At 45.6% G+C, this 15,440-nt stretch overlaps 1 protein-coding gene across 8 annotated transcripts in view; it reads right to left on the bottom strand.

Moving 5' to 3' along the window:
• The window catches only part of LOC121680863 (membrane-associated phosphatidylinositol transfer protein 2-like), a 74,776-nt gene that overhangs the window by 40,877 nt on the left and 18,459 nt on the right, over positions 1 to 15,440 (bottom strand). For all 8 annotated transcript variants that reach the window (XM_042060420.1, XM_042060419.1, XM_042060423.1 and 5 more), the window contains exons 2-5: positions 12,646 to 12,887; positions 4,321 to 4,535; positions 2,791 to 2,912; positions 72 to 305 (exon numbers count right to left, since the gene is read on the bottom strand). In XM_042060420.1, the coding sequence (XP_041916354.1) occupies positions 72 to 305; positions 2,791 to 2,912; positions 4,321 to 4,535; positions 12,646 to 12,723 (649 nt within the window). In that variant the 5' untranslated portion in view covers positions 12,724 to 12,887. The remainder of the gene's footprint in view (positions 1 to 71; positions 306 to 2,790; positions 2,913 to 4,320; positions 4,536 to 12,645; positions 12,888 to 15,440) is intronic.

The raw sequence follows: 15,440 nt of genomic DNA, 5'->3' as shown, positions 1-15,440 counted from the left end.
TACAGTACAGTATATTGATGTAATAGGATTCTACAATGGTGAATAGGCCTCTGGTTGCCATGGATACGTACCCACATCGTGGATGAAGCGCTCGATCTTGGACTGCATGCCCCAGTAGCGGAACTCCACCTTGCACAGCTTGTAGGCGCACATGACGGGACTCTTGCCCGGGTAGTCCTCGATCTGCTGGATCCAGTCGTCCGTCAGTGGCCCCCGAAGCGTCTTCTCCGACGTGTAAAGGCGAGGATCCTCCTCCGCCAAGTACTCATGAGGGGCGATAAAGTCTTTCACTATGTCTATGGGATCTGAGGCGAACACACACACACACATTTTGTATTCAACACTGGGTTTCAAGCAACCCAAAAAAGTCAAACTGAAAAACAGAAATAGTTTGTCAATATAACATGATATACAAATTTTAACATCTATGTATCAGTAGAAATATAAATGCTGACAGTAGAAATAGAAATGCTTGTGGAAATACTTGTCAGTATTTTCAGTTAACAATCTTGGGATACAGAAAGAATGTAATATTTCAATTAGAGATTGAATAAAAAAAAGCACAGTGCTTGGCAGGTCCGCAAAACGTGAATCTTATAATCTCTACTGATCACTGTCCATCTGTGATCGCAAAACTACCAAAAAAAAAAGACAGACATGAAACACTTGATTGTTTGTCTGAATGGCAGGCGCACAGAACAAGATTTAAACATGCCTGTCAACAAGCTTACATTAATCTGGTTCAGGCCCCTGCTGTTTGAGCTTTGGCGAAAGTGGACCTACTAGCGTTGAATTACCGCAAACGGCCACTAAGGGGCGCTTGTGTGCACTCGTGAGACAGGATCGTTATGTAACAAGGTGATCGGGACACTCCCACCCCACCAACACCACCCCCCCCCACCCCCCCCACCCCGCCCCCCTCCAGGAGCTTAGCCCAGTGTAGACAGCAGACAGCGCTATCCCAGGGTGCATCGGTGCGCTCTCGCGCTGAGTAACAACACAACGGCAGGCACGCAGGACGCTGTCTGCATCTTAAGTGCAGCAGCCGTGGTGGCAGTGGCAGCAGCAGCCCTACAGGACTGGGAGCAGCAACTGTTCCCCTACAGGGGCAACCATACATACACACACACACACTCACACACACAACCACACACACACACACAACCACACACACACAGACACACACACAGACACACACAGACACACACACACACACACACACACACACACACACACACACACACACAACCACACACACACACACAGACACACACACAACCACACACACACACACACACACACACACAACCACACACACACACACAGACACACACAGACACACACACACACACACACTCACACACACACACACACACACACAACCACACACACACACACAGACACACACAGACACACACACAACCACACACACACACACAACCACACACACACACACAGACACACACACTCACACACACACACACACACACACAACCACACACACACACACAGACACACACACTCACACACACACACACACACACACACAACCACACACACACACACAGACACACACAGACACACACAGACACATACACACACACACACTCACACACACACACACACACACACAACCACACACACACACACAGACACACACAGACACACACACAACCACACACACACACACAACCACACACACACACACAGACACACACAGACACACACAGACACAGACACACTCACACACACACACACACACACACACACAACCACACACACACACACAGACACACACAGACACACACAGACACAGACACACACACACACACACACACACACACACACACACACACACAACCACACACACACACACAGACACACACAGACACAGACACACACACACACACACACACACACACACACACACACAACCACACACACACACACAGACACACACAGACACACACAGACACACACAGACACATACACACACACACACTCACACACACACACACACACACACAACCACACACACACACACAGACACACACAGACACACACAGACACAGACACACACACACAACCACACACACACACACAGACACACACAGACACACACAGACACACACACACACACACTCACACTCACACACACACACACACAACCACACACACACAGACACACACACACAACCACACACACACAGACACACACACACACACACACACACAGACACACACACACACACACTCACACTCACACACACACACACACAACCACACACACACACACAGACACACACAGACACACACAGACACACACACACACACACACACACACACACACACACCAGGGTTGTGCACAATTCGAATTGCAATTTTGCTTCCTGTTTGCTACCTCAATTGAAATGCAAGTGAAATTCAAGAATTGAATTGGAATTTAAGAGCCAGTTTCAATTAAATTCTGGAATTTTGCACAAGCCTGACACACACACACACACACACACACTTGTACACACAAATATATGTATGCATAACTATCCAAACACATAGTTTGGGTAGTTACTGTATGCATACATAATACACTCTCTCTGCTCTCTCTCTCTCACACACACACACACACACACACACTATAAAATGCACAAAATACTGATGAATGTTTGTATACATGTGGTGCCTATACACAGCTTCGTGAGAGGACATACAAACACACAATCCTTCATGGGGTCTATCTACTGTATTCTGCATCTCAGCAGGAGGTCAGTAAGAAGTCAGGGCCATCCGTACCTACGGTTCTCTCGCGCTTCTCTGACGAGGACAGGTTAAAGACATCCTCTTTGGTCCCAGTGTCCGGCTTGTAGTGCGTCTCAATGTCAATGGAGAACTTCTCCACAAATGGGCACGTATAGCTGTAGAATGGACATCCATTAGGGTGATAATAGAGAGCCAATGATAGAGTGATTCTGGGCAGGTTTCCATATTGGATCAAACCTATACCTATAAGAGAACTTCAATGAAAATCTTCACAAAAAAAAAGTGTTTAGTCTTGGATTAGGCCTACAGTTTTTCACAATTGCTAAACCTGCTAAACTCCTTTCTCTGAACTAAATTGATAGTTGCCTGAACGCATTTCTTGAATCTTTTGGCAAAACCATAAACAGCTTTCACATGTAAAACACAATTTGATGATCTCATATACTCTTTTTGCAAAGCTCCAAACACATTCTCATGCAATAAAACACATTTTGCATTGTGATGCGCTTGTGATACATAATGGTAGCCACAAGTGGCAAAAGGTAAACAAAAAGAAAGCACAAATGCCATATGTTACTGTAAACATAAACAAAACAAGATAAAAACAAAACAAACAAAATTGATCACACTTGTTTTAAAAGAGGTGACAGCCAATATAAGTTATCTAGTTCAGAGTGTAAACAGGTTGCAGGTGCAGGTTCATACTGTATCAACAATGGACAGAATCTATCAGTGAGCAATTCAGAGTACATTGTAGACTGTGGACTTGCAATGTACTTCTCATTTACAGTACTGAAATGCCTGTCTTTTCCGGCATACAGTTTTTCACAATTGTTAAAACATATATTTTGAAACCTTTCACCCTTTCCTCAAAACTGTGAACACAAAGCCCCATTCTCAATCCTTTATTTTTACTGGATTTACAGTAATTGTTGAATTATTGTTGAGTTATGACATCTTTTTGTTTTGTTTTGTATTTTAGATGTAAAATGCATTTACTGTATTGTAAACAAATCTCCTGGAGCTATATGAGCTGCCATTTAGTGTTTTCATTTTGACTACTTTGTGAATGATCTGAAGACAGTGTTTGGTTTTGAGCACAGGTACAACTGCTTTGAGGTGATTGTTCAGTTTTGTACAGGTTGTCAGAGGTTTTGTCAATGTAGTTTGAGATTTGGGGTTTGTGCTTACAGTTTTGAGAAAAGGGTGGCAGGTTTCAAAAAATGTGTTTTAGCAATTGTGAGAAATGGTAATCCATGTTTGGGATACTAGCCCATTCAGTTTAAAATACAGAAAGAGGATGGGAAATGTCACAATATTTTTTCAGGTGCAGGGATGTACTGTAAATGTGGGTATGTGTATAGTAGTAGTATTTTATTTACATCAAGCATTTACAGGCACAAAGGATACTTGTCTACATTTGTATGTATGTACAGTAAATCTGTGTGTGTGTGTGTGTGTGTGTGTATGTGTGTGTGTGTGTGTGTGTGTGTGTGTGTGTGTGTGTGTGTGTGTGTGTGTGCGAGTGTGTGTGTGTTTTACGTGTGTATTGGATCATCTTACCGTGTGCGTGTGTATGGGTAGGCGTTCCAGGACTCCTCCTCGACACGCAGCGCTGCCTTGGGCAGTATGGAGCGGAACCAGCCTGGGATGTGCTGGCCGATGTGGTACACCTTGTGCGTGTACTGGCCCTCACCGCCGGGACCATCCGCATACGGCCGGTTCTCTAGGATCTCCACCCCGCTGCCCTCGCCACAGGTCTCTTCTCGACTCTTCTTCTGCAGGGGGGGAACAGAGAGTGGAAAGGAAAGGGATGGAGAGAAAGAGAGAGAGGGGCAGAGAGAGAGAGAGGCACATATTATAGAGATAGAGAGAAAGGGAGAAACAGATAGAAACAGACAACAAGAGGGAGAGAGACAGAGAAAGAGAGAGAGAGAGAGAGAGAGAGAGAGAGGTCAAATTTAGTGACTATGCACAGAAATGTGGGATGTGGAGGGATGCAGATTATTACCCAGGGTGCCCCTGACAGACTGTGGATGTTTCACGCCTCACATACCAGCAGGGTGGAGGACAGTGTTATATCACCCCACACACTCACGGCTACTGGTAAGTATAAAATGGGCACAACTGAAGTCCTTGGAATATAGGTTGGTCAGTTTGGCTCCTTAATAAATGTATGGCACTCTACAGAGATTCCCTATAAGACATTCTTAACCTGTGTATTTCCACCAGGGGCAAGAGCTCCGTCCTTGAAAAGACAACTGACAACAAAGGCCAAGAGGGAGGAAGCCCACACTGCATTCCCCAGAGGTCAAATTCAACTGGGAGTGAGACCAAAGCCAGCAGGCTAACCTAGCCAAGGCTCATCTGTACGCTAACATGAACGCTAACAGCATGTAGCATCACTTGGATGAGAGAAAGAGAGACACCGTATACATGCAGACGCACATGTCACTCTCCATCACTCAACATCACTCTCGGTTACACAACTAAAACGGTTATTTTCTTGTCTTCACACATAATTTGTTAAGATTATTTTTTCTTGAGCCAGCAGGCAGTATCATGAAAACTGTTCTCATTTCCCTGGCTTCTGTGATCCAGGAGATGGTGATGATCCTCACACTGAAACAGTACTCCATCATGATCTAATACTTTAAGTCTTCAGCAGGTGGTGATCAAAAGCAGACATCCCACTGTGCCATCTGATCGTGTCTTATGAAGCTCACAGAAGGGGGGCATGTAGCCAGGGGGGGGGGGGGGGTTCTGGAAGGCGCGTTTGGATTACAGTATCTGCCTCTTAGTGAGGGAAAGATGAAAACAGAGCCTACAATGGCAGTGTCCTGTACGACACTGTACGGGGGACACACACACTGCCTCTCTGGCAGCCCATGAGGTGATCCTTGGGCCAGTGGTTTCGTCTGAGGCTTTCTGTGCCAAATAATGACAAAAGCCTTCCAATCACTGTCTTAGGGCAATGTTTCACTTCGCATATCCGCAAGTACGGGTGTCCACTAGGGTCTGAGTGATGTAACATTTCTTAATCAAAGGGTGAACACAAGGCTCTGTGTGGATGTCCAAGTACTGTAGCGTCAATATTTTTGAGACCGACACTACACTACAAGGGCACAAACTGTGCATGCTGCAACTACACACACAGACTTGAGAGTAGCATAATAAGAACAACTACAAGTCCAAAGTGGCAGACTGTGGTCATGTGCACCCTCTCTTATTCAGTGGTCCATATGTGTCAGGGTCACATGAAACAGTCCTGTCGGGTTTTTTCCCCCTGTTAATGTGGGGGTCTTGAGAACAATGGGAGTCTGACAGGGAGGGTACTGTACACGTAACTGAAGCTTTATACTCTTTCAAAGAGCAGACATGTATGCCTCCTTTCTGGCCAAATTTCACAGCTTCTAAGAAAGTCTATAGTCTTTCTGTAAATCGAGTTTTGAACAGAGAAAATAGAAAAAAGTTAGGCTACAACTTTCTCCTACACGGATCAACACCGCAAATCAAGGCAATTTTGGTGAAATAATGTTCCTGTGACAGGCTATCAAATATTGAACAATGGGATAACATTTCATCATCACCTTTATTGATGCCTGACATGTTGATATTGATGAAATACAGAGATGTAGCCTACCGAGAGGCAACTGCAGACAACGACGTCCAATAGGTGTCAACGTGTCCCTTTCTAATGAGGAGACACAGCACTCAAAAAAATCATCCATAGAAATGCATGGGGTTAGTTTGTAACGTGTCTACACATATTCCACCCCTTCCTCTGCAAAACATTGACATGAGAATACATTGAGCCAATCATGTGGTGTGATGTGAATACATTGAGCCAATCATATGGTGTGTTGTGAAGACATCGTGCCAATCATGTGTTGTGATCTCACCGCTGGAGCAAGATTGGTGTCGTGAAGCCGAAATGGATGTCCGATGAGTGCCCAAAAAGCGCTGCAATATGGCCGCCTAGTGGAGGGACTTGCCTAAAAGGACTTTGGCTGGACGTGACAGCGGTGTGTGCGCTTTCTAAAACGGTTTCTATGCTCCGCGAAAGGAGTGCTTCAGATGCGGACAGAGTGTAGCCTGGGCCTTAGTTTGGCCACCAGGAGGAGTTCTGCTGAGACCTGGGCTCTGTGTGTGTCTGCGTCTCTGTCTGTGTCTGTCTCTGCAGGCTGACAAATCACAGGCTCCATTAAGGCTACAGCTTTTCATTAAGGAGCAGTCACCGCCCGCCTGCTTTCAACAGTTTTTTTTACACACACACACACACACACACACACACACACTTCATCTGGCATGCACACAAACAGATTCACAAACAGACACAGATAAGCATACTGTCTGTGTGCACAGTCTCACAGTCACACATACACACAAGCACGAACACACACACACACACACACACACACACGCACAGTCCCACCAGAACGGTCTCAACTGATTCCAGAACATATCCCAACATCAGAACCCTTTGCAAGGCTAACACATTCCACTGACTCGGGCACTGGCAAAGACAACAATCACACAAACAGTAAGCGAAACATCTCCAAAGTGAGGACCCACCACAGAGAAAAATAATAATGGACCTAAGAAAACCACATCGTTCACAGTGCTCTCCCGACATTTCTAACAGCAAAGTAGCCTTCAGCTTCAAGGCTCTCTTTGCATGTCTTTAGGCTCTAAACCAGAAGCCAACAAAAAACAATGAGAGTTCCCTTCTGATTTTGATGCACAACACGCTCAAAGAACAAAACCCCCCCTGTCACTCAAAGAGAAGTGATGGCGCTTAATAAAACTCGACTATGCACAGGGGAAGCAATAAGCTCCTGTATTCCATGCCACTGAGTAAGCCGCCATCTTTCATTAACACAGAGCCTTTTTGCCCAAATTATCTCTTCAAAGTCCACCCATGCAAATAATGTGCCTTCCCCATTAATTGCTAGCATAGCAGGCTCGGCTGGAGCAAAGTGTTTCCAGTGAGGGGAGGCATGACTCACCAAACAAAATGAACAGCAGGGGCCTCCTGAGGTCCATTCACAAAGCAGCAGCATCTTTGGACCTCAGCAGCAAACAAACCATATGCTAGCTGGTGAGCGAACCAGGTAAGCGATCACTCCACCACTCCTTACTGGAGGACTGGATTACTGCTTTACCTGAGTATTACAGTATAGATGAACTAGAAATGCACTTCCAAGGAATCACCAGAGCATGAAAATGCTGACCTAAAATGATGACCTAAAATATCATGTAAGATAAATAATGATGGTCTTGAAATTCATTGAGTTGCCCCTTGAGTTGGATTCACTCCAGATGTTAACGGGTTCTTCCTAGGCCCATGCAAGACCGTTCAATCAAGATTGTGTAATCCTGTTTGCAAACAGACAGACGAACTGCACCAGAAACATAACCTCCTTGGTAGAGGCAATAAATGACCCTAATGGACATTAACTTAATGGACATTGGTGGAAATACTTATTGATCCTTTAAGTAAACACTACACATAACAAACCATTACCCTCACCCCAAGTAGATTATCACCATGCATCACCATGTAACTTCATGTATGAGTATGAGAGGTGTGTCAATTCATTATTATTCATAGGTACAAGGTACCTAATAAGGATACTTATATAAGGCAAGGTCCTTAGACACTCATGTGTGTGTGTGTGTGTGTTTGTCCCATTTCTCATCTAAGCCCAAGCCCAACACTGCACCTTGTGCACTCTTGATGTGCACTTACCGTAGATGACCACTGCTATGCTGTGTGGTAAACACTTAGGGAATTTTACTCGCACACAGACTATATTGAGAATATGTTTCGTGCTCAAAGTACTTTCAGCCTCAGAGGGAAGTGCAAGCAACCTGGCATCCTCGCAGTCATCAGAGCACGCCACAGTTCCCTGAATTATACTGTACGTATGCCAGCACTTGGTTTGTGCTTCTTTGGTACTTTCTGTTTTTGCCGTGTTGATTGCCTCTATGGCTTGTGTGGGGGCATCACATCACTCACTGGAGAAGGCGTGATATCGATTCACTTGATGTTTGGACCACAATGTTTGGACTTTGCAACACCCTCAATTTCTCTCTTCTTCTCTTTCTGTGTAATACCCTCAATCTCTCTCTCTTCTCCTCTTTCTGTGTAATGCCCTTAATCCCACCCTTCTTCTCTTCCTCCTTTTATGTTTTCCTTTCTTCCCACAAAAACTCCAGTCCTTTGCCAAAAAAAAAAAAAAAAAAATGCCTAATGGTATGTCTATTTGTTTAGCACTAAACAAATAAGAATGAATGAAAGTGAAGTTGACTAAGCAGGCTTTAACTGAATTAAACTAGGGCTGCCAGGGCAAGTGGGTGTAGCCATGACGATGCGATCCTACAAAAAGCTGAGCTCACTGAAAGCTCATTACTTTTATCCATATGATAAAAAAAACAGTAATAATACAAATTGAATCCATTTTGAAAATGAGCTGTTTGATCTCATGAACTCCTGGCATTTCTCTCCTGCCTCTCTCTGATGACAGCAGTTTGGAGGCATGCCTGGGCAAAAAGCACATGAGTAGCACTCTCATGGAGGGAGAGAGGGAGGGAGGGAGGGAAGGAAGGAGAGAGAGGGAGGAAGGAAAGAAAGAGACGCAGCTTTTGGGACAATAAGAGAGAGGAGTGGAAAGAAAGTGAGAGAAGAGATGAGAGCTCTCATATGTGAGCAAGACAAAGAGAAGAGGATTGGAGTGGCGGAGGAGAAAAAAAGGAACAGGAAGAAGAGAGGAAAGGGAGGAGGAGAGGGAGGAAGAGATAGAAGAGTGGAGGTGAAGAGAGGAGGGGAAGAGAGGAGAGGACAGAGGAAGGCACCATCGTGCTGCCTAAACTCCTGTCTGTGTCTGCAGAGATCTGAATGAAAGCCTCTTGCTCATCACTGCCACACCCCTACACCCCTCCTTCATCACGTCACGGCCCCTCCAACCTTCTTCCCCCCCTAAGACCTTGCAGTGCACACTGGGAAAAAAACTGTATAACCAAATCAGCAGAGTTGCGTCGCCGTAGCAACAGGCCCGTCTCGTCCTGACCTTTCCCTCCGTCTCCCTGTCTGCGCTCCTCTGCGCCACAAACAAATGACTGTGGCCGCCCGCCCGCCCGCCCGCTCGCCTGCCACGCCGCTGACACCGCTGCAGCTGCTGATGTCACCCGTCGCCATGGCAGCGGGAGCTGGGCTGTGACGCGGTGCGGATGAAGCAGAGAGGCAATCCTGCAGCGCCGACGCTGAGGCTGGGGTTGACGCGCCGACACACACACACGACACACACATGCACACACACAAACACACATACACACACACACACACAGACATGCACAGACATGCACACACACACACACACACACACACACACATAGACATGCACATGCACACACACACACACACACACACACACACACATACATTTCACTGCTTCTCTCCACATAGACACAGGTATACACACACACATACACACACACACACTTTTCAGTGCGTCTCTCTACACAGGCAGTCATACACACACACACCACAGATATCGCTACCTCTCTCTCCACAGATACACACCCAGTCAGATTTCACTACCTCTCTAAATAGACAAGCTGGCTTTCACACACAAACACACACACACACCACATACACAAACACACACACACTCCCAGATTTCACTACCTCTCCTAACAGGCACAGACACACACACACACTCTCCCAGATTTCACTACCTCTCTTCACAGGCACACACACACACACACATACACTTCCAGATTTCACTACCTCTCCTCAAAGGCAGACACGACACACACACACACACACTTTAACCATTTATTTATGTCTACATGAAGAAGATGGTACAAGGACACAAATATTAAGGATGCAGTACAATACAAACACAAACTCATGGACCAGTGGCATACAGCATACACACACACACACACACACACACACTAGATTTCACCACCTCACACACACACCACCCACAAACACTTGAGTGACACACGACTATTATCCTCCTCATCATTGGGTCAAGTTCAACTGGAGCACACTCCACTACTCGACTGAATGGCAGCAAATGCAATTAATATCCCTGATCCGCTGAGACTAGTAGGCTGGGCTTCCTGTAACCCAGTCCTCCCTATACCCTCCTCCGCACCGGTGGTGCCGACACAAGGCCACCTCCACCATCTATCTGTCCGCTGGTGAGGACACTGCCATAACAACGCAATCATGGCTAATGGATGCCCACAGCATGTCACTGTGGCAGTTGACTTAATGGCCCCTGACCTAGAGATCCCATTACGTAACCACGGCACATGAATGTATGTCTATGCAACTGAGGATTTTACATACCAAAATAATGGGTATTTGCAACAATCCGTATGATGGGCTTACACATACTTAGAGAGATAATGGACTTTAAGGCAAGGGGGGTGTAGCAAGTCCAGCAGACAAACACAAACACACATACATGCACACACACGATAAAAAGACCATGTGAACACACCAGTATGAAACCCCTAGTGCTTCATATCAAAGGACCTGAAATTGCTGACCTGACCTTCATATCAGAGGACCATGAATACTGTACATTACTGTAATAAGCCCAGTCTGTGTCCTGTCAAATAAACATACCAACAGATCCAAACCACAGCCTTCATCATAAGATTAGATTTTTGCAAGCCATTGTTACTGTGCAGATCTGGAATACACAAACATTTAAAAATCCACCATTACGTCATCAAATGGAACCTTCAGTAAACAACATTCTAATCACAAGCTTTGTGATGGTAATCCTCAAAAGGTTGACACTCACAAACTCACTAGAAGTCTACTGTACAACCACAGTACTGGAAATCCTGACTTTGCACTGTGTTTCTCTCAAAGTCGTTCTGGGCTTTACGCAGTGGCAGGGGACCCGGTGAGCGGTCCCACAGCAATTAGTGGCATAATAATTGTGGTGGGTTTTTATGAACGTGGACGGTGAGAGGCACCCCTCGGGGTAAATAAGCCCATCTGGGGGAGAGGAAGCAGGGATGGGAAATGGGCATTTTGCCTTGCCAGTTCCACTTCATTAAACTTACATGAAAGCTCATTTTGTCTGTATGAGATCATCAGATTTGCCAAAGTACAAACAACAGCGTTGGTTTGATCTTACCTCAGATGTTACTAAAATACGGCTGGCCGCAATACACAATACAACACACTAGAACAACAGCTATAAAGAGCTTTACTTATTGACTATTTTTTTTACTAATTTGCATCAAGTCTGAAGCTGTTTTCAGACAAATTAGTTTGTCTACAGCTTTTTGTGCTTTAGTCAAATAAAAACAAAGCAGAGGTTGCACCCTGAACTGAAAAACACTTACATTTAAAATAATTGACACAGGTCATCAAGACTTCAAGTCTAGAAGTACACAGCAGTCAAGGTGCATTTGGTAAAACAAATCTATTCACAGACAGACAGACAGACACACACACACATACACACACACACACACACACAGACAGACACACACACACACACACACACACACACACACACACACATTCTCACCTAGCTAACACCAAGAAGCATCACCTCTCACCCAAACCAAGTGTTGTACTGCACTGTAACTGTGAATTTTAGTCTGGTGTGCTTTGCCTTCATCGACAACTAATCTCATCTTTGCATTAGCCTACACCCACCGCACCCGACCCCACACTCCACCAGACGAGGGTTGAATTACATTCATTTCACATTAACACCAGCATTAGCCCTGGCACCCCCCCCCCCCCCCCACCGGCTAAAGTGCCGTGCCCTGCCCCCCCCCCCCCCCCCACCCAGGCCGAACTGCCCTGGCGCCTTCCTGCTGCCCCCCGTGTGCTGAGCCCACCTGGATCATGTAGAGCTGGGCGATGCGGTACTCCTCCACGCTCAGCGGCATGGGGATCCGGTACTCCTTAATCAGCATGTTGGCCTGGGTGGGGTGGAGGTAGGGTGGAGACGGAGGGTTGAGGTGGGCGGCTGGGACGCTGCGTCAGGGGTCGGTCGGCCGGCGGGGGCAGTCTGCCAGGCAGAGACCCACGCTCCTCCGCAGGGGAGTCAGCAGGTTCCGATCCAGCTCATCCTGGACACCTGTCAGGGAACAAGCGCATGCACGCACACGCACACACACGCACACACACCGACAGAGAGAAAGAGAAAGATGAGCTGGGGTCAGCACACGCACAAGCAGGTGTCAGCAATCACACGTACACACACACACACTGAAATACACACAAATACACACAAAAGGTACAATGCACATACGCATAAACACAAGCAGAAATACAAGCTTAGGTCAGCTTATGTATAAGCAAAAGTCAATGTGCATACGCACACACACACACACACACACGCACGCACACGCACACACAAGCAGGTGTAAGCACCCACACACACAGATCTGAAAGAAAAAAAACCACATGGGAGCAGGTGTCAGAACACACACGCACCCAGGAGCAGATGTCAGCACACAAGTGCACACGCACACACACACACACATACTGTGTAAACAAGGAGACACAAGCAAACGTGAGAAAAGACAGAAGCAATTTAGCAGAAGGTTTACTTAAATACATGCCAATCAGGAAAGCACACACTTGTCAATATCAATACAAACAAGCACAAGTCAGCACACACACACACACACATATAGACACAGTGATTCAGCAAACAGACAGGGTCACTTAAATAGGCAATCTAGAGGCTTTCCTAAAGCATGCCAATCTTCCCATCACCAAACCCATTCTCAACAGCATCCTCTTCAATACTATCAATTGATTTGTTGATGAAAATTGATGAATGCTGACACTGAAGGCTCAAACGTCAAGCCCAGAAGATCTGTGCACATCCTATCAGCATCATAAAGCATTCTGCATATGGAGTTCAACTTCAAAAACCTTTTTCCCCCCCTTAAATCAGGAAATGGTATCAATGACTCCCTAAAATCAGACTAAGTACTTGATGTCAATTTATTTTATCAGTGGGATGTTTTCTACGTTTGCCCAAATACCATGCAGGTGATAAGGGTGAGAAATCAGGAGGGACAGGTAAGAAGTTATGTGTGTACCCAGGTGAGAGCTTGTGCAGACTGAGGTGAGAGCGCTGATGAGACATGATGCTGAGACGAGTAAGGCGAGTAAGGAAGGGCACGACAGGTGAGATAACAGGTGTAGTGAGTGAGGGGTGATCAAGTGAAACACACAGACTGATACTGAATTGCTAGCAGAGCCGAAACTCCGATTCTTCAAAGTTCTTTGGGGTTGCACGTGCAACAAACGTTGTTTAAATGTTTAGAAAAAAAAACAACAACAGTAAAGTTGACTCTTTTCCACAATGCAGATAGCCAGATTAAAGCTGAGAAAACAGAGAACCAACAGATGTGCAAGAAAATAACTACAGCGGGACACTTCTGTTTATTAACTAGTATGTCAGTGATAGAGCATGTCTTTATGAGGGCACCGGCGTCAGAGGGCTTCACAGATGTCTTTTAATAAGAACTACGTGGGGCTTCATTATTCCATTAATTCAGCTGTGTTTCAGGAGAAAAATCCATTAAAACCAGGAAAACTGGTTAGCATTTTTGTGTTGGAGTGGGAAACATTTCTCTTAAAAACCTACCTGTAATTACTTATAAGAGGCACGCGTAGACAATCTGTAGGACTTGCCAACCAAAATATCTTATTATGTGTATTTGTGTCAGTGTGTGTTTAAGAGAGAGCGAGAGAGAGAGGGAGAGAGAGAACGAAAGAGAGAAGAAATCTTACATCACCTGCTGTGCCATCTTTGTGTGTGTAGCTCTTTTTAGAGCACCCGTTATGTGTTTGTGCCATGCCATGGTGTGTCCGAGGCACAGCTCTGGTCATCAGCGTAATTACGGCAGGAGGGACGGCCCTGCTTGTGCCCCTGATGGCCGGCCAGATCACATGACCTGCACTTCTTAGCCTAAGACTGATTATGGAGGAGCAGGTTACACAACCGCTACTTAAGATGACGGGATGCAGATGGCCGGCAGCTTTAGGGGTGTGTGTATGTGTGTGTGTGTGTGTGTGTGTGTGTGTGTGTGTGTGTGTGTGTGTGTGTGTGTGTGTGTGTGTGTGTGTGTGTCTCTACAGTAGGCCATGGCACCCGCAGTGTTGTTCTCCCACACCTGCAGTCAGAGGTTTATTATTACGTAGATCCAAAGCCTGTCATGAGAGCCCACCCAGTCTAATTCCATTCAAAGAGCAAAGACAGACAACACTACTGTCCCTGAAGCACACAGAAAGCCACTTAGTTAATAACTAGTTAATCCATATTTAGGTGAAATGTCATTCAGATAAAAAAAAGAGATCTATCAATAAAATGATTATTAACAGAGATTCCTAAACAAAAGGTATAAAACCCTAAAAACAAGGACACAAAAGTAGACAGATGATAGGCCGTCTCAGGAAAACTGGTCTGCAACACATTTCTGTTCCATATTCACAGTGGACCTCTAGACAATAATGTTGTCAACAATATTTGTCTTGAATCATAAAAACTATAATGATGATTCAATGTGCAGGGTCCCTCAGCATTCTGACAGTCTAGCCTATAATCTGACTAATCAAGCGTTTGCATTAGTGAATAAAAACACAGAACTTCGCTTCGCCGGCATGTATTAGT

Source organism: Alosa sapidissima, chromosome 13 (genome assembly GCF_018492685.1).
Source record: "Alosa sapidissima isolate fAloSap1 chromosome 13, fAloSap1.pri, whole genome shotgun sequence".
Lineage (NCBI taxonomy): Eukaryota > Metazoa > Chordata > Actinopteri > Clupeiformes > Clupeidae > Alosa > Alosa sapidissima.
Note: the sequence above shows the minus strand (reverse complement) of the source record. Positions and strands in the feature narration are given on the sequence as shown.